The 19,542-nt window shown below is 36.9% G+C and overlaps 1 protein-coding gene across 2 annotated transcripts in view; it reads left to right on the forward strand.

Annotated features, from left to right (window-relative positions):
- Positions 1 to 949: 949 nt before the first annotated feature.
- Positions 950 to 19,542, forward strand: part of pdlim4 (PDZ and LIM domain 4) — a 54,358-nt gene continuing 35,765 nt past the window's right edge. The window contains exon 1 of one of the 2 annotated variants that reach the window (XM_044140351.1): positions 950 to 1,063. Coding sequence is in view for 1 of the 2 variants with exons in the window: in XM_044140350.1 (XP_043996285.1) it covers positions 9,433 to 9,525 (93 nt within the window). In the remaining variant the exon portion in view is untranslated. Of the gene's footprint in view, positions 1,064 to 9,272; positions 9,526 to 19,542 lie in introns of those variants that run through there. The other variant, XM_044140350.1, reaches the window with a different exon arrangement.

Raw genomic sequence — 19,542 nt, forward strand, 5'->3', positions numbered from 1 at the left:
TCTAAAAAGGGGGAGGTAAGAAGGCAACAGCTTGAGTAGAGTGGTTTGGATAGTTATCTGCATGTAATCCCGTTTTTGTCCTCAAACCCCCACAGATTCTTTCTTTTATCTTCTCACATTTTCATCTGGATGTTCTGCACCTCATCTAAACAAAAACTCCCTCAGGTTTCATTAGGTGGTTGGCTTCAACATTTTGGTTTATCTGTGTGTTGTGAAGATGGCTGACCAGTAGCTGTAATTCCTCCCATGTTTCAGTACTCCTTCAGCTCTGAAATAATGATTGCAAAACCTCATATTTGGAGAAGTTGTTTGTCAGCGTTGTGGGAACCACTCATACTGAATCCTACTGAAGGACCAAAAAAGGTCAGAGGCCATAGCAACAGCAAGATTAAAAAAGGAGAAAGAGTGAAAGAGTTGCTCTGACTCTTTCACGGATGTTTGAGAAATCCTTTAATCTCCATGGCAACCATTCAGCTGTGCCAAACACTTGGGTGAACTTAGCTCCGCCTTAGAGGCGCAGCTCCTCCTCTGAGCTTCAGTTTTATGTAAAAAAAAGAAGAAAGAAACTGCAAGGCCTGCCTCACAGAGCAGCCTTCCCCTGCAGCTCTCCCATTCATCTCCTTCACACTATCCTGCAGCTATTAGCAAACACCTGGCAGAAATATGCATTTGCTGAGCTTAATATAGGAGCTACTTCTCTGAGTAAAGCTGATAAAAACAATATTAAAGTGTTAATAGAGGAGCCATGTTGTGATGACTTCCTGAAGGAGGAGCTTCAGAAAGAGCAGGAGTTTTTAAAGAGACTGAGGCCCAATTTCAACGGATTAAATTAGAAAGTCAAAATTCTTTTAAGTCATAATTGATATATATAGCATTTTTAGAACAACTGAAGTTACCATGGTTACTTGATTACGCTATAAAATGGCACTATGTGCCTGGAAAACACATAATACTGACTTTTTAAAAGACACTTGGCAATACCACAATTGACAAAGAGGCAGATCACAGACTGCTGAAGTTGTAATCTTGCTTAAGGATCATTTACAAGAACACAAAGAAACTGGTGAGTACCTTCCACTGTGTAAATAGTCTAAAATGTTAAATTTTGTCTGCAGGAAAACTTAAGTTCTTTAAAATTCACTCAATGTTCAGAAAAGCAAAAATGACAAAAACTGTGCATAAAGTCTACTGAAAGTAAGAAGCAGGATCTATTTGTGCTCAATCTTAAGGGGATCTTTATGTTTACATCACATACACACGTATCCCTTATGAGTTTGTGTAGGACAGATCGCCAAACACAGATAAATGCTAACAGGAAGCCACTTTTACCAGCTGGCATCATCATCGGTGGCCTTCAGCTCGCTCTGCGGCATTGAACAGCCGTAAACACAAACAAAGAAGTGAATGTGCTGAGATCAGTTGTCAACAGTTGGTTGCACGTGGGAAACATTTGTGTGTTTTTCCCAGGTCACAAAAGCCTCCCTCAGAGGACAAAGAATGTATTGTTCCACTGCTGATCTACTTTAGAATCTGTGAGCTGCCATTTGAGGCTGATGATTTGGAAAGATCTGCATCCTGATCAGGTCTTTCATTGCAAACCTCATCGCTTACAGCCTAATGTTCCTCACTTTATGACATCCACTGGGGCTCAGAGTACTTATTTCAGTCAACTCAGGCAAACCTCAAAGACCTAAATTGGCATCTCAAGTACAAAAAATAAAAAAAATATTGTGTGGCTGGGTAATTCCTAACCAGCTTAAGCAAACGTTTTTGAAGAACTTTTTTCAGACTGTTTTCCGTAGCCAGCAGCTTGGCTGCATATTTAGCAAAAATTTTAAAAAAAGTTTTTCGTTCAAGGCTCCAAGATGCATAAATACAAACAAAGACACAAAGGAGAGGATTGAGTTTTATACCCCTTTATGTGTCTGATTTGTTTTGACTTGAGAATATAAAATCTTCTATTTTTGACCAAATAAAACCTCCAAAAAGTAAATGTCCTTGCTTCGATGCAAACCAGCTGCCCTGTTGAGAATTTGCTGCAATTCTGTGTACATGCTTAGAAAATCCTTGAGGTTAACACACAATTCAAAAAAGCTCATAATCCTTGATATACCTCACAAAGTACCAACTTTAATTACTTTCACCAGTCTTGTCTGATTGTTGTTTTCTCTCATTTTGGGACCTCGATTGTCCCAAAAGAAAGCAAGATGTCTGTGAAGCAGCCTGAAACTGAATCTGATTGGCTGCTTTAGGTATAATGTGGAGACTATGTGAGATTTAGAAATTTATTTGTACCACTGGTGGGTGAAGGGGCGTTATGTCTTTTTAGGTATAAAAAGACATAAATAGCACATTAGTGTTTAACTACATCTCTACATCACCTGGACATGTCTGCTGTATGCTCATCATCACCCAGCTTGTTCTGAAAGCTGGGTGATGATGAGCTTGAAGAAAATGAGACCTGCAAAGAAAGTCAGCTTAAACTTTAGCAGAGAAAAAGTATCAAACGTCTCAATTCAAATACAAGACCTTCATGAAGGTACATGGAAACCTTGAATCCAGTAGCTGTTCAAAAAAATAATAAGTTTTTATTTAAACAAAATTGAAATAGAGGGAAATCATTAGCAGCTTAAGTTTGTATGCTCAATAAACAAAATCAGAACTGCTGCAGCCTGTAGGCTGTGAGAAAGGTTTTCTGTCTGTTTTTACAGCTTTCTAATGATGGGATTCTCACGCTTGTATGAGATTCAGTAAAAAGAGCTTGCTGCTTTACTTATGCAACAATTCAAAATTAAAATAATGTGATTTTATCTCCTTTACTTAAAGCAGAGAAGCAACAGTTATTTATTTGTACTTCATTATGATCCATCCTAGCTGATAAAACTTTCGTTTCTCAGTCTGTAAATTAACTGGACCAACCTTCTTTTGACTGACATCAGAGTGCATACGCTTACAAAGTAAGATTTATTGCTGATATCTGAACATATGAACAGCTGAATATTGAATGTGGTTCTCTAATTTCTTCAGGACTGTAAGTCACATCATAGCACACACACTCACATTAGATTGGCAGTAATCCTTTTTCCACAATAATAATGCCTTTACAACCAGTTGCTACTCGAAATGCTGCCATTTCCATTGTCTATCATTACCATAGTCTATTTTTAATTGTATTATTTGCCAACATGTGACCAAAGAACCAGTTGGTTTCCATGGATACCGGCTACAGGAAAAGCATTACCGCACGGTCACAAATACATCTAAAGAAAGTCTTTCTGTTTCATTCAAGAAATGAGAGACAGTTCTTTCTTAAAGTCAGTTTAAGACGTCCTCACACCTGAAGAAGACATTACTTTCAGCATCCTACAATTTCAGTCTCTCTTTTGTTTTAATTTATAGAAAACAAGAACTAAAACATTTAACTTGTTATTTTAGTTTTCCTAAAATTTCAGCTGTGTCTTCCTTTTAAACAGCAAAAGACTCCTTTACAGCTATTAGTTACTCTAACAACAGTTGGGAAGCACCTCCACATTAAACAATAATGACTAACATCTGGTGGATGTGCATGTGTGTACCCAGAACATGTAGTTAGGCTCATAATGCCACAAACCGTTTACAACTCAAGATAACGTAATAGTGTGTTTTCTTTGTACTCCATTATCAGGTTGGCAAAAACTATGAATGTCTTATTTACTTTGGTCAAATATTATTTTTTATCTGTATAAATATAGGGTTAGTCTTGTGTCAGGCTCAGCAGTGCTAATTCACAGTAATCTGTACAGCCGTCTCAGCATACACATCACCATTTGGATGTTAAAATCTATTCAAAAGCAATAAAATCTTGTGCTTCAAATTAAGTTTATTTCAAATTGAAAAGGTTTTTCCTATTAAACAGCAAGAATGGTATAAACCTGTTCATATTAAATGTGCATGTCTTTGTTTTAGCTCTGGATTTCTTCAGAGCTTGAATTATATTTGTCTGTTTTCCATTTCTGAATATTTCAGCCACATGAATTAAGCTTTATGATTTCCCTTCCATTATTTGCTTCCCCACATGCTGCTTTAGGCTCAGCGGTACACTTGGCAGCATTGTTTCCAGCATGTGCTGTTTGAACTAAGGGGGATACATTTGAGGGTTTTTCTTGTTATTGTGATAAAGCTGTTACTAATCAAAAAAAATGTCTGCAAGATTTGCCTTCTGCTTCTTGACTTTGTCACAGTAAAACCATTGTTTGTCAAATAGCTTTGTTGACTATTTAACTTGTTCACCTGAATTATTTGTAGAACATTTTGATAAATCTGACTATTTCACAAAAAATATGACATAGTCAAGGTTATCATCTGTAACTTCTTAAGAAATGATATTACAATTTATGCTGATACCTCACAGTTTAAACCTCATGGGGTTTGGTTTTCTTGAGTGCATCATATCAACTATTTCTTGGTGGTTAATTTCTTTTTATTTTTTATTTTTTCATATTGGAGAAGATATCATGCTTTTAAGCAATGTTACATGTTTTAAAGACAGCAATAACTGATGGAAAAGTTCTGACACAACAGAAGATCTGCCATCCAAGCTGACCGGTTGTGTAATGAGAGTTTTATAGAAAAAAGCTTTCTTCCACCAGTGTCCTTTGTGTAAGAATGACTAACAGAAACCAGTTCTTGTGAAAACAAGCAACAAAAAAGACAGTTAGAGTTTAATTTGCAGCTTTCCCCAAGTGGGGAACCCAGCAAACAATTCTACCAGAGAGCTGATTACTGAAGAAGAATCAGGTTGATTAGAAACTGGGTGCAGCTGTGAGGGAAGGAAATGTCTGATAGAAAACACAGAAAATAAATCCCAGACTAAACCTTAAGACAAAACTAAAGCCCCCAAAATTATGACAGACATTTTTTCAATCAGTTAAAATATCTGTTAAAAATTAAAATCCATTTGTGGTTTTAACATTCATAATGGTAGAACAATTTTTGGAATGATTTGCAGTTGAGGAACATTTGTGTCATTAAAAACGTGTCAGATTTTCTTGACTGCTTGTCAGAAGCACAGCTTGTGTCTGCCTTGCGTTTGGCAGTGGGCACAGTGTACATAATTTTATCTAGAAAACAGCTGTATCCTGCTGGAATCATATGTTTATGAGAAAGGAGAAACTGAGCCAAAAGAACTCTTATACTGACAGTGAAAAATAATAAAATTATGATAAAAAAATGATAAAATCAGGGCGTGCTGTGGTGGTGTAGGGAATAGCACAACCCACAATTGGAGGCCCTGAGTCCCAGCTGTCACGGGTTCGATTCCTGGACTTGGCAACATTTGCTACATGTCCTTCCCCCTTCCCTGTCAGCCTATCTTTATATAAGAGACACTAGAGCCCACAAAAAGGCCCCCTGGAGGGGAGGAAAACAAATAAAAAATCAAACTTTAATTGTGTTTCAAAATTACAATAATTTCAACCTAGTAATAATTAGGGCTCTGATTGTTTACAAACATGTAAGTTTTTAAGAAAAAACATTGTTTTTGTTTCACATAATGTTTAGTACTGTATCATTTACAAAACTTATGTATTTGCCAGTTTGGGTGAATAAAAATGTTAAAACAACGTCATTAGAAATGAACTAATTTGATTTTGTTTTATACATGCCTGTATTAAACAGAATATAAACTTTTCTGGCTGGTTTGTTGCCAGGATTTGTGCTACTGAAGAGATGTTGTAATTCTTTCCAACAAGAAAAAACCCCAGACAGGCAGACAGCTCATGATTACATTTTGTCTTACCTGCTTCCGCTCACATTCTTCAAGTCTATGCAACACGGAGATAAAACCAGACTAAGTAGATTTGGCCGTGCATTAAAAGAACCTTAATTTCTGTTGAAGGTACTCTAATTTATGATCATCAAGAGAAAGAGAACTGAACAGAAAAAGGAGAGGTTCAACTAGATTTATTGCAAACCGGCTTTTGAAGAAGATGTTGACGTTCCCAGTAAATCTTCAGCACAGACAGCTGTCCTCACAGGCTTTCTTCTTCTCTGGTTAGTCATCCTTTGATGAAGCCAGGGCTGTAAGCAGATGAGCAGTCTGTTCAAAACAGTCTGAGGACAATCTCTGGTGATGTAACTGTTTGCTTTATTTACAGCCCTGTAAAAATTGTGCACATATTGTTTTTACTACTTTTGCTTTGCTTAGATGAAATTCAAAATCCAAAGGAACAAGACTAGATTTCTGTCTTTGGATTACTGTGTATGATATTCCAAAAGGATGAGTGTATAAAGTTAAGTATCTTCACCTGCAGGCTGTTTCTACAGATCGTTGAAAAGCAGTGTCTTCCTTTTAGGAGGTCAGTGAGTTCCAACATTGTGCTGTGAGAGGATTTTACACAGACTGTTAGTGACATCATAACAAAAATAAACTGTGTAAAGTGACAGAGCAGATCAGCAGATGTTGAGATACATAATGTAAACAGGTCAACAACTTTCTCTAGACATCTATTTCCATATGAGTGAAAAACCATCTCATTCTCGCACAAAAACGTTTTATTAAAATAAACTCTTTTCTTTTTTTTAATTGGCATGTTTCCATTAAGTGAATGGAGTAAAAAATTTTGGAAATTATATCTGTCTAAACACAAACCAAAAATATTTGGATAACACTCCAGTGTCCTGCCTGTGCTGCTGCACCTCTTCAGATCATTTTCTATTTTAAAAGCAAATCTGCTCATTGTGAAACATGAGCATAAATTAGACACGGCTACTTTTTGTTCTGCTGTATAAAACCTTACAGTTTGAGTAGAGAGAAATGTCAGCATGTATAGTTTATGCTGCTTGAATCTTGCTTCACCAGAGTGATTTTCATTATGCAGTGTGCTCTGCTAAGTAGATTTGGCCGTGCATTAAAAGTGAGCAGCTAAATTTCTCATTAGCTGCTCACTGTGGAGTCTGGATTGAGAGGTTGGCATTAATTCAGTGCTGATTCACCTAATGTTGACGTTCAGCTTAAATGGAAACACACCCTCTTAACTTTACAGATGCATTTGTTGGTTAGTGTCTGATTCAGACTGACTCAGATATCAAGACAGGACCCCACATGTGTGCCGTCTACTAAAGGCCACACACTGGAGTAATGCCTATGAGGTCATTCCCTCTGCATTAGAGAAACAAAGAAACAGAAATCTGCTCAAATCCACTGACTCACTGCATAACTGGATGGATCAAATAAAATAATCAGGCAGTGAAGATAATAGGATATCCACTAACAAAATGGGAGAGGTGTCCTCTGCTACTGGCATCCATATTACAGCACTAATAATTGATCATTCTTTTCTCTCTCTTAATCATCGTGGCTCTAAACTTAAGGCCCTGGTCAGTGAATAATGTGCCGGATTTAGGTTTAAAACACCAGATTGTTGTCTGAAAGGTCAGAATATTTTCATCATATTGCCGATAGTCTGTTGAATATTTGTGGGCATGAAGGAAAAACACCCCAAGACTAAATATTGCTTATCCATATTTAGTGTTTTCTGAAGTTAACTTAATACTCAATATTATCAATCCAACAACATCAAAATAAGCACTCAGAATATTAATTTGGTGGCATTCCAAAATGCCTCTGTTAGCTTGCCAAGACATCTCAACCTTCAGCTTGTGGTTTTAATTGACTGCAGCTGGAATCTTTTATGTGCCAGTCTAACAGTGTTTGTTTGACAGCACTCATTTAGTAGAGTACCACACAGGAAACATATCCAAGAACCTCTCGTCGATTTAAGAGTCAACATTATTTATGTGGATGGCCAAGTTGAACCCAACGATATCCAGGACAACAACAACAAAGAAACAATCACCTGGTAAACCATCACTATTACTAAAGGTGATATTCCTGTGGATGAAGAGGCTTTGAACCTGATGCCAGAAAGTTTTAATCAGATACAGGGATGACTGAATTATCTCGTTTTAGTGATCAGCATTTGCTGAAAGTCTAAAGTCATGATGGTCAGATCTGAAGACATTAATAGAGTCACCTTTTTAATCAAATTTGTTGATTTAAAAAAATCAATAAAGCTACCTTATTCTTCAGACAGAACTGGACTTTTGTTCTAAAACAAGGCAGTGTTGGCTGATGAATAGAAAAGATTTGTGATGGACACTAAAACATTGACTGTGTTGTTTTTAAACCACATCTTAACTAATTTGTCTGCATATGTAAGAGTCAGCAGCCATTTGAAAAACTCATTTAACTTCAACTTCTTGGTTCTTAAGATGTTGCTTTGATATTTCCACAAAATGTTCTATCCTTTAGATGCCCTCATCTTATGAAGTACACAAATCCCCCATCCATCCATCCATCCATCCATCCATCCATCCATCCATCCATCCATCCATCCATCCATCCATCCATCCATCCATCCATCCATCCATCCATCCATCCATCCATCCATCCATCCATCCATCCATCCATTCATTCATTCATTGCCAAAGACAAGAAAAAAACCCAGGACAAACAATCATTCACACATATGATCATTCCTAAAGGCTATATGGAGAACCTAATTAAGCTCATGTAAATATTTTTGGACTCCTGAAGTAAGCAGGAGAGCCTGAAGAAAACCCTGCATGCCAGAGGAGATTATATAAACTCCAGGACCCAAAGACTGCAGGACCTTTTTGCTGCAGGCAGCATGTTTACAACAGCACAGCCCTGCAGCCTGCACCACTCTGCTCCACAACAAAACCCCCAAACAACCTGATGATGCAAGTTTCTCCCTTTTTCCAGAAAATGTAATGACTGTCATGTTGGTCAAACACTTACATTTAGGAAAATAATCAAAAATCTCTCTCAAAATAACTGGAGTAGAAACAATTTCACAGTGAGGAAATTCAGATAGACCAGCAGCAATGTGAAGATTCACAAAAAATAAATAGAATATAAACATATAAAGTAGAGTCACGGATGCATTCCTTGCATTTGGTAATTTTGGCAGCCCTAGGCTACCTAAAATAGGACCTGTATATTTATGTAAAAAAAAAAAAAAGTGAGAGGAAAAAACAAACAGGTAATTCTTATGCTTATACAAAAGTAGTTTAAAATGCATGTTGGTATTTTCATCAGATATAATAGAGAGGGGTAAAATGTTTTTATTGTCCTATATTTTAGACTCGTAGGATCAGAGTCCGGTGGGTCTCCTCCCACTCTCACGCCTTCAGTCTGGGTGAAGGTGGGCGGGACAGCCCGTCCAGCGACGTCAGAGGCGGCTTCTTTACTTAAACTTGAATCAGGAGCGGAGCAGCAAAGTTTTGAGAGCCAGGACGGCGTTGCCTAGCAGCTGCGGGAGGACTCTGACTACTTCACGTTCGCTTTTTTACCGGACTTTACACTTTCCTCCTCCTATCATCTGAAATTTTATTTATTCAAAAGAATTTCGAAAAGTATCGACACCAAACATGTCCTACACCGTGACACTGAAGGGACCCTCTCCGTGGGGGTTTCGCCTGGTGGGAGGACGGGATTTTAGCACACCGTTAACCATCTCCAGGGTACGTAGCGACTTTTCCTGCTTATGAATCCATTCATTGAATTGTGGGGAAAAAAAGGGGGATAACGCGCCGCTGCGTTGATCCCATACGTTTGATTTGCATTCATATTGGGATTGTAAGCATCACTCATTGAATAAAAGTTTTCACAGTTTTATTAATCCTTAGAAAGCTCATAACGGAAAGATGGTGCTGTCTATTTTCTGGCAGGTGATTTGCCAGCGAAGTCACTATTAGCGATCATGTGTCCTCAAAATCTGCAGTCTAAACAGAAAAGGGATGATAATCTAACAAGTAATATTTTTAATGTAGGGGATTAGTACCTAACTAGCGTTGGAGAGTATAAAAATGAGGGTATGGCTTATGATGAAACAACTGTAGGTAACAATTGCAGATCAAAATGGAATATATGTAAAGCTCATTAATAAGATACTTCTTGTAAATTAGTGCTATAAAAATAGTGACTTGGTAGCTTTACTAAACAGGTAGTGCGCAGGTGGAAGAGAGGAAAGACCATACAAATGGAGGAGGTTCAAACACCCATTATTGCTTTTATTATTCAAAATATTTTCTTCTAAAGGTTCATTTAGATACACACTCACATTTAAACACACAAACACACATCACACCACAGCCATTAGAAGTTTTTCATGTGATAAACATGGCTCATCATTACACAGTGTAGGGGAAGCCATGAGTGCAGGTCAAATAAAAAATGAGAAGTGCTGCTGAAGAAAGGGATTGTCCAGCTGTTAGCTGTGAGTCTCTAAAGTAAAATTTTAGATTTATAATATTTATGCAGTGTTTTTTTTGTTTTTTTTTTGTTTTTTTGCATGAATGGACAATATTTACTAGTCAGCCTAGATAAAATTATGCCAGACTCAATTCTGATTCTTTTATGCATAGTTTGTGATTTATATTATTTCACTTGTGAAAATTAAAAAAAATAAAAAATTCAAAATGTCACTTAAACTTGTAGTGGTTTTAAAATTAACTATTTGAAATCATAGTACGCCTTGAAACTAGTAGCCTCCCATGGCTAATGTTTGTTTTGCTATCTTGATGAGTGACTCCACATGAAATGACCCTTTCAAAATGATTCCATGTGCTAGAATCCTTATCTTGTAAGACCACGTAATTATGTTGATTCATCATTGTTTGAAATATTGACAAAAGTAGATGAAGTTGTACTTTCAAAGCCTCATGAACTTCCCTGACCCTCACAATTTAGGTCAAGAGTCACAGTGCTTGCAGTGGATCTGGCAGTAGCCATTAGTTCATCTTAGCCAGGGAAAACACAGCCTGGTGCTGCAGGGCTTACAGGAGGGACAGAGTAAGTGAGAAGGAGGGGGGGTGCTGACATTTGTTTTTCATCAGTGCTTATTCGTGCTGCTGAGGGATTCCAGGTGTTGTCCTCAGCTGTCTCACCAGCCAGCCCCTAACCTTCCATGTAACTGCAGGGTGCAAGCATTTCAAACTAGAGGTGTAATTTTTACATTTACAAACCCAGATTAACAACTTTGAAAGGACAAACAGGAGACCTTCTGGGTCAGTTCGAGTGCTCAGTTCCATTAGCACCAAAATGAGGGAAAAAAGGTTTGATGCCACAATGTAGCTGGTTTTAGTCAAACAGTATGTGCAAAAGTCTTGACAAATGTAAACCATCAGGTTTGTGGGTCCATCATTCTCACAACAGTGAGACTCACTTGGTGAATTCAGTTCTCTTAAATGAAAGTGAAAGTTAACTGAATTTGACATCCCAAAATCAGAGATATAAACAAAGTGCCTATTTCATAAAATGTTTACTTTGGGAATTGTTGAAATGGTTTACTGTTGGTATAAAGCTTCCAATCTTTGGAAAATATTGGTAAAGTGAAGATCTTTCTCATGCAGCCTCAGGGCGACTTAGATAGGCTTTGGTTTCAATGCAATAAATCACTTAATTTCTCACCAGTTGAATTTGCGAGTTCTTGCATGATTGCCAAAATAAAAAGCATGACATTCACTGCATTCCTTCTGATGCAGCAGGTGTTGCAAAACCTTGTCTTCTTGGCAACATTACAGTTAATTACAGGTTACACTTCACAGATTGTTACAGAGGAGAAATACACAAGAAAAACCCAGAGCTGACATGGAAGAGCTACTTGCAGGAATGAATGGAGGGTAATTCCAAAATCTTGGATTGAAAGTTAGACAAGGAAGCAGCTGTTGAAAAGGAAGCATATCTAACAAAATGTGTAATGTAAGAGGCTTAAATATACGTAGAGTATTTGCAACCAAATCCCTGGATATCACTGCAACAGCCTCTGTACCAACCATTACACATTAATCCATTGACCATGTGACATAATAACAACTTTATTTTACTTTTGGAAAATATGTTTAGCAGTCAGAAAAAATGAAGATACCCATGATCCTTAAAGTGCATTATTTGTGTTAATAGACATGCATTGAGATCATTGTTTGGGTTTTTTCCTCTTGTCCAGTGCTTGAGTTTGCTGATTTTGATAAGAAATGACTTACAACTAGGTCTAGCTTTTATTTAGGGGTTTATACCCACATAATGAGATGAAATGACTGATAATACTTTAGGTAAAAAAAAGGTACCAGTTTTTTGGGTTTATGCACTTTTTTACAAAACATGTTCTCTGTTTTAAAGACATAGACTGTATAATAATTCAGTCAAGGTTGGACTAATTCAAATGTACATTTTTATGCTTGTTCTTAGGATGTTTCTTTTTGTTTTCTCACCTACTAGAAGACAGGGGTCTCCAACTCCAGTCCTCAAGAGCCTCTGTGTTATAATTTTTAGCAACATTTTCTCTGTCACTCCTGAGTCAAGTGGCTGAATTACCTCTCAGCATGTCTTCATGTTAAACGGAAGCAGAAACTACAGTTACTAGCAAAAATCAAATCCACTATTTCCACCTCAATAAAAATCAAAGAGGTTTTATTGCAAAAGTTGGTTCTGGCTGACCTTTGCTGTGTTGAAAAACTAAATTCTAGTTTCTTTTTGATGGTTTTTCTCTCTGTTTTCTAAAACTTTGTGTGCTGCATCAAGCAAGTGTCACCAAATAAATGAGCATCATACAGAGCCTTAAACATCTAGAGAACATTTATTACAGTTCAAGCAGTTCTTTACAACATGAATTTTCAATACTTTGCACAGTCCTAATACAGGTATTAAACTCAAAGATCAGCATGTCTGTGACTATTCATTTGGACACCAATTGCCAGAGCAAGACCCCACTTTGACCAGTAATATGAAGTTTTAATATAAGTTTTAATAGAAAGATTTATTGTTTTTGTGCTGAGCATTAACTTGGCATAAATGAAAGTAAATACCTAATTTCTCATGTGCTGAAGTGAAAGACTGGGAACAACCCCACACTGAGAAAGGGAAAGATGTAAATACCGGAAAACAAGTTCTGATGACATTATCTGGTTCTTAAGCTAAGCTGTTAATGTTCCCAAAAAAGAATATTCCCCTGCCAAGCCATTAGAAATTATTCCTGTTGATGGTTAGCTTATTTGACTGGAAATATTTGGCCCAGTGGTGTGTTTATGTGTGTGTGGTGTTGTGGGTTATTAAATGTCTGTGGGTAAATGAGAACTATTGAGAGGCAGAGGAAGGTAAACATGTAGAAATCCCTGAAATAACAGATTAAGTATTTTGTGTGGATTTGCTGAATGTGACACATGTAGGATAAACGCTTTGTACATCAGTGTCACACCAAAACCCAGACAGACGGTGACGCAGGAAACTTTTCCCCTCTACCAGGTGGCAAACATTCAACTGCTGAATAGGAGTTCAGATGTGGGTGTTGTGTAAACATGGGTCAGATTTCTGCTGTTTCCAACATTCCCCTCTAACACCCCACGGCATTATGGCAGACAATGTTTGGATCCTGTTTTGTCTAACCGTAAGGTGATGTTTTTAAATCATGGTTTAATTAAGATTTTGTTTAAATGAACATCAGCAACATGTCTCGACACCTTGTTTAAAAAAATCAGTGTGACCAAGCACCAGCAATCAGCAAAAATAATTAGATATTATTTAATAAAAAAAAAACAACAACACATGTTTAAATGTAATAAATTTAATGGAAAACATGCTGAATTCTGGATGACAAATTCAGTAACTGACATGTTTGGCTGCTGTTTCACAAAATACAAAGTGTGAAATGATTATTGTCAGTATTTAAGCATACTTAATATTCCTCACTAGTTTAGTTTGACCTCTATTTTAGCTATGTGTTGTTTATTTAAATAGCGTTTAATTTTAACAAACACTATTTGAGGAAGTGTATTACAGGGTTGTTTTGTCGAGATGTTTGGTTGATGGTTGATTGATTTTTCAACACAGACTCAGTTTAGTTTGCAATATAATTTTTCTTCCTGTCATCATTGAAACTTCGTGTTTGTTTGCTTCTAAATCTAAAATGATACCAAAGTGAATTTTCTTGATTGCTAATAGCAAATTAAGATTAACTTTAAAGTTGCCCAGGAGTGTTTTATGTCTTAAGATGTTGGCCTCCCTCTGTCTCTATTAAATGTGTAATCTACTTGTGTAACCTAAACTCAATGTCATGAAGATGAGATGCATGATGTAATCTTTGCTGATTGAAGCAGCATGCATAATCATTATTTTAGCCTGGAAGTCAGCTGGTTGTTACAATGACGTACGATAAATGAGATTAATTTAGGTTCCCCCTGCGGGGTCTGGACTACACTGACCTTAAACATCTGATCATGCAAGCTGTCTCATTTTAGGTCTCCAGTCCAAGATTTTGGGCCTACATGTAGATTGCAATACGAGGTCAAACAGAAACTGGCTGCATGTTCGACAATGCTTCTCTGTTCCAAAATAAGAGAACATGACTGAAGTACAAATACAACCAGGAGATATTTTGCAGTTGCATATCTTGGAACCCAGTGTCCTTTGTATCCTGTAATCTCTCAAAGTATGTTTTTTCATATCCAGAGATATGACCAGTGAAGCCTGGTGGGTTCTTTTAGACAGTGATGACTACAATAATTGTCTTCAAGAGTCAAAGTAGGTGATAATTTCAGATGTTGCATCTCAACAAGTGATGGATAACAGGGTGGTGTTCATGTGGGTATTCTTGTCATTAACTATGGGGAACAATGTCATGTGTTTGGAATGATGCAAAATTTCTTCTTCTAATCACTGGATAATTGAAGAATGTGAAAAATGACTGGATTTTCTTATCAGATTTTAAAGGAGGACATTGATATTATGAAGCCGTTAGATGTTGACAAATTAAGTCAAGGCTCAAGTTTTAAAGAAGTAAATGCAAGTCAGTTCTCAAGTCTTTCACCCAAAAGTCAAGTCTATTATTGAAATGAACATTCTCAGACTGCATAAATCCTGAGTAGTTGTTACCTTGATAGCTACATGTTCCAGTTACCTTTCATTCTTCATTGCAAGATAAAGATAGTCCATGAGACACAAGTCCCATAGCTGGAGTCCAGTCAAGTCTGGAGTCTTTAGAGCACATAGACAAGTTTGAAATCCTTATTTTTGTGAATTAAGTGTGATTGTATTTTTAGCTGCAGTCTCTTTATCTCTGGGACTACTACGGACTTAGCAAGGATTATTCATATTATCTACACAAACTAACTTTCACCCCTGTTTGCAAGATAAAGATTGTTCATGAGACATAAGTTCCCACAGCTCCAGTCTTTCTTATTCCTCTTGGCGGACCCAGTCTCTTTGTTCTAGTGTGATTAACCCACTCCAGTCAGAACCTCACACCCAAGGCTCTGGCTTTGCTATTAAAAATGTTGCCAAGGTCATAACCATGGTTTTTATCACACAGCAAACAAGCAAACAAAGGCGTTGGACTCTTTGTCAGGAATTACTTACTTTGTCACTGAGAAGTGCAACTTGGCCCTCCCACCCAGTCAAAAACATTTCCAAGTCAAATTTATTGAAATGGAGTTTATGTATCAGAGAAATATTTATGCAGTTAAATTACTGTTCAGTTTCTCTTTATGAACATGTCACATTGAGATGCTGGACTGCCAGTTTTGACTTGTGTTTAAATAAAGTATTGCTGCTGAATCAGGAGTTGGGTTGCCACATTTTAGCGATTAACAGGAACATGTTTGATCCATCAAGTTGAACACGTGTAACGGTTTGGATCTTGATCTTTATAAAGGGGACAGGAAAGACGCATGGTAAAAATGATAGTGGTAAGACTTTGCCCCCAGAAAGATGACACACCAGGGTGAAAGTTTTATTACATGCTCTATGCTGTGTAAACATATCAAAACATTCATGAGCTTTCAACATTTTCCTTTTCTGGGCTCAAAGCCTGTAATTAACTCTGACATATTCAAAGTGAAACCACATATTCACTAACATATTCACATGATGAAACTGGGTGACATAAGGTTTGCATTTTCTTACCAGACTCTCTGTTTGTAGTTTAACTAGGTATTGATTTACTTTAGACACGTTGGTTATGAATAAGATTTTTGGAATAACTTTAGTGTTGCATCAGAACCTGAGCGGTGTATCTAACACCTGAAGTGAGAAATGTACCTCTTATCTTTAATGTGACGCACTTTCTGTTGCTTTGTTTGGAAAAGCGATATCTTTAGTGATAAAACGGAGGTTGTAAAATATGAACAAAATTCTATTGTATTTATTTATGTTCTAGTCTTTCAAACAAATACTAACATAAGATAAGATACACTGAATAAATTCAAAAATCATGACTAAACATTCTTTGGATAATTGTCCTCCTGTAAACCTGAAGTTATTGAGTGATGGCCAGACATGTTCCTTCAAGATAATCTGTTACAGACCAGACTTTGTGGGTCCATCAATCACAGCAAGTCGTCCTGATCCTGAAACAGAAAAACTATCTCATCTCCACCACAATATTGACTGTAAATATAAAGCCATATTGAAAAGCTGTTAGTTTTACGCCAGATTTTACCTTCCAAGATGTAAACCCTCCAAAAAGTTCCACTTTTGTCTCATCGGTTCTCAGAATATTTTTCAAAAAGTCTTGGGATTTATCAGAATGTTTTTTTGGTAAATATGAATCTGGGATTTTGTTCTTTTTCCCAGTAATTGTTTTGGCCGTACAAGATTTTAGCCCTGTCAAGTGAAACCAGATATAGTTTGCTTTGATAGTTTGGGTTCTTTGAGGACCTCCTTCAGAAGTCTTTGATGTACTCTTGAAGTAATTTTGGTAGACTGGCTTGTCCTGTGACGGTTTATTAACTTTCCATATTTGCTTCATTTGTGAATAATGGCTGTCACAGAATAGTCCACAGTGTTGTTTTTGTTTTGTTTTTAGATTCTTGAGTCTACTTCAAGATGTCAGACACATTCCAGGACTATAACCTGGAAGATAGCAAGTGAAATTCACTTAAGAAAAATGAGTATAATCTTGTTAACTAATGATTTAAGAAGAATGGGCAGTAACTTTTCACATATGGCCTGGTTGGTTCATACAGCGTTTTGTTCTTAGTAAATTAACAAAGGATTTGGAAACTCTGTTTAATTTGTTTTTGTTACCAGAAAAAACCCACAAAAAACATTTGTGAGAAAACAGCTTGTAACTGACACCGCTTAGACATATGTAATTACTTAACATAGAATGAAAAGTGTACACATGGCAAACTATAATTTTGTATGAACTGTATGTTTACATCACCTTTAGGGCTCTTTGGACAGACATGTTTGTCCTTTATTGTCTATTTTTGCTATACTATTGTGGTATTTGGCATATCATCGTGTGTTTGTGTGAGTGTGTGTCTGTGAATCATGCTGTGCTGTTCAGGGCCTCGGTGTAAAGTGATATAACCCACTGTGTGTGGGTGTGTGTGGGTGTGTGTGTGTGTGTTTTGTGGGTGAATGAGCTTTGTTCCACTGTGGCACAATCCTGGCCCAGATCCAACGCTCACACAAATGTTTAAAGGAAATTCTTTCTTGGGAGGCCATGATGATGGAGCAACGTAAACGCTGCCCTCCAACGCTAGCCTCAGGTTAGCGTCTCGTCAGCCAACGCTCTACAAACAAAAAAAAAACCTGTCACATTTCCCACCCTAAGAGTCGGTTGTGCATACGCCTTTTGCAAAGACTCAATCTTTAATTAACAAGTTTATAGTCCTGCAGTTGTTTATGCCAAATTTCTGCAAGTGCAATTTTCCCAGAATTGCTCTTGCGTATACAAATTTATGCAATCTCCCCCCACTGCTCTCTGTGTTTACCGGAACTGAGTTAGTGACATTGATGCGGTCGCAGACTGTAAATTCACAATTCCTCATCTGAACCACACAATCCAGCTATTAGTGCTTCATGGAGCGTGGACTTGTATGTCTTTTCCACAACTGTGAGCCAAATCCTTTTCTTCCTGACTTCTGCTTATTACTGCAGCTCTTTACGTATTGTTTACACTGGATTAAATTACTATATCTGTTTTTCAAAGTCAGGTTTTTACTGGTCCTGAAGCAACATGTCTCAGAGCAGCTGTCAGAATAAAAACATTAGAGCTGCTGTGGAGTTGAGCAGTGGGGGTTCTGCTGTGGAGATCAATGAGTTCAGCTTAAAAACTTGCACCAAGTGACAAAGATGGATAACCAACACAAGCATAAGGAGTTGATTTAGAAAACATGTGTAGCTCAGAGACAATTAGCTGGTTTCAGCCTTCTGTGTTTAAATGTATCCAACCTTTTTGAATTTAATGCTAACTTTGTGATCAAATTACTATAAATAAAGTTAAACAATGACTTTTGTGCGCCGTTATTGTGCAAACATTCCTCAAATGTTGATAATCTGCTCTCTTCAGTGAACTAAATTGATCATCTCAAAGCAGAAAATTTGTTTTTGTGCAGTGTTAAAAAGAACTAAAAGTAAAAAATAAATAAAGAAAAGCATAATTTAAAAAGATGTTATCTATCAGCAGTTTATTCCTGTTACAGAAGGTAAATGACTAAATTTAATCCATTATTTTTAACTGTAATCACATCCTGTACCACTCAGAGTTATTGTACAAGTTTTGAATAACGGTCGTCTTTCACCTGGTCAATTAGGAAATTGAACCAAAGATGTGAATATTTTCAGGAATGTTCTGCAGCCTGTAAAATATTACTCTTGAGGAGTCGTGCTTTGGTTATGTTATAGTGTTTATGAAAATCAATGTTCATATACCCACTAACCAGCTAAATGTCATGATCTTTTCAGTTAAAAAAAACGAATCTTTTGTCATATTAGCCAAGTATCATAACTTGTAAAAGTGAAATCAAAATATTCTTCATTTCTCTCTATGTCCTGTATTTGCCATGTTTTAAAAAAATTTCCCAATTTTTATTTCAGCAAGGCCCTGAACTTAAATCTTAGCTGTTCCTTTTCTGTGTGGCTCTTTCTCTCACCGTTGATGAGGGATTCTAAGTTGACCTCAGGTGTGAATGTGTGCATGAATGACAGTTTGTGTCATTGAACCTTTGTGTTTCAATGATGTTGTGAGTCACAACATCAGCCTGTTGTGACTCTGAAGAAACACAAGTCAATATTTACAGTTGGTAGCTGGATGATCTTTAGTTAGCTTAGCTTCAAGAGAGCTGGTCCTGCTTACATTTATACCAGAGAAACCCTCAGTTGAACCGTTTATGTAGAGCAGGGAACTCTGCAGAATTTTTCAATAAACTTCAGGCCCTCTGGTGATATTGGTGTTATTCATTTTTCAAGTAGTGAAACTAGGATTTTCACATTTAACTTTAGGTAAATTACTAACTGAAACATGTCATTTTCTAATATTTGGAACATGGAAAAAGACTGGAGACTCAATAACACCTTACATCATGTCATTGTTTTTCTTTCCTTCCTATAACAATAATGATTGGCTCAGATTCATGTGATATAACTGGTTCCATTTCATTATGGAGGAAATAATTAGCAGGTTTTTTTTTTCTTTCAGCCACAGACAGGCTTGGAAATATAAGTAACATGTGAGTATATTAGTAATCATACAAATTGAT

Source organism: Gambusia affinis, linkage group LG15 (genome assembly GCF_019740435.1).
Source record: "Gambusia affinis linkage group LG15, SWU_Gaff_1.0, whole genome shotgun sequence".
In the NCBI taxonomy this organism is placed as follows: domain Eukaryota; kingdom Metazoa; phylum Chordata; class Actinopteri; order Cyprinodontiformes; family Poeciliidae; genus Gambusia; species Gambusia affinis.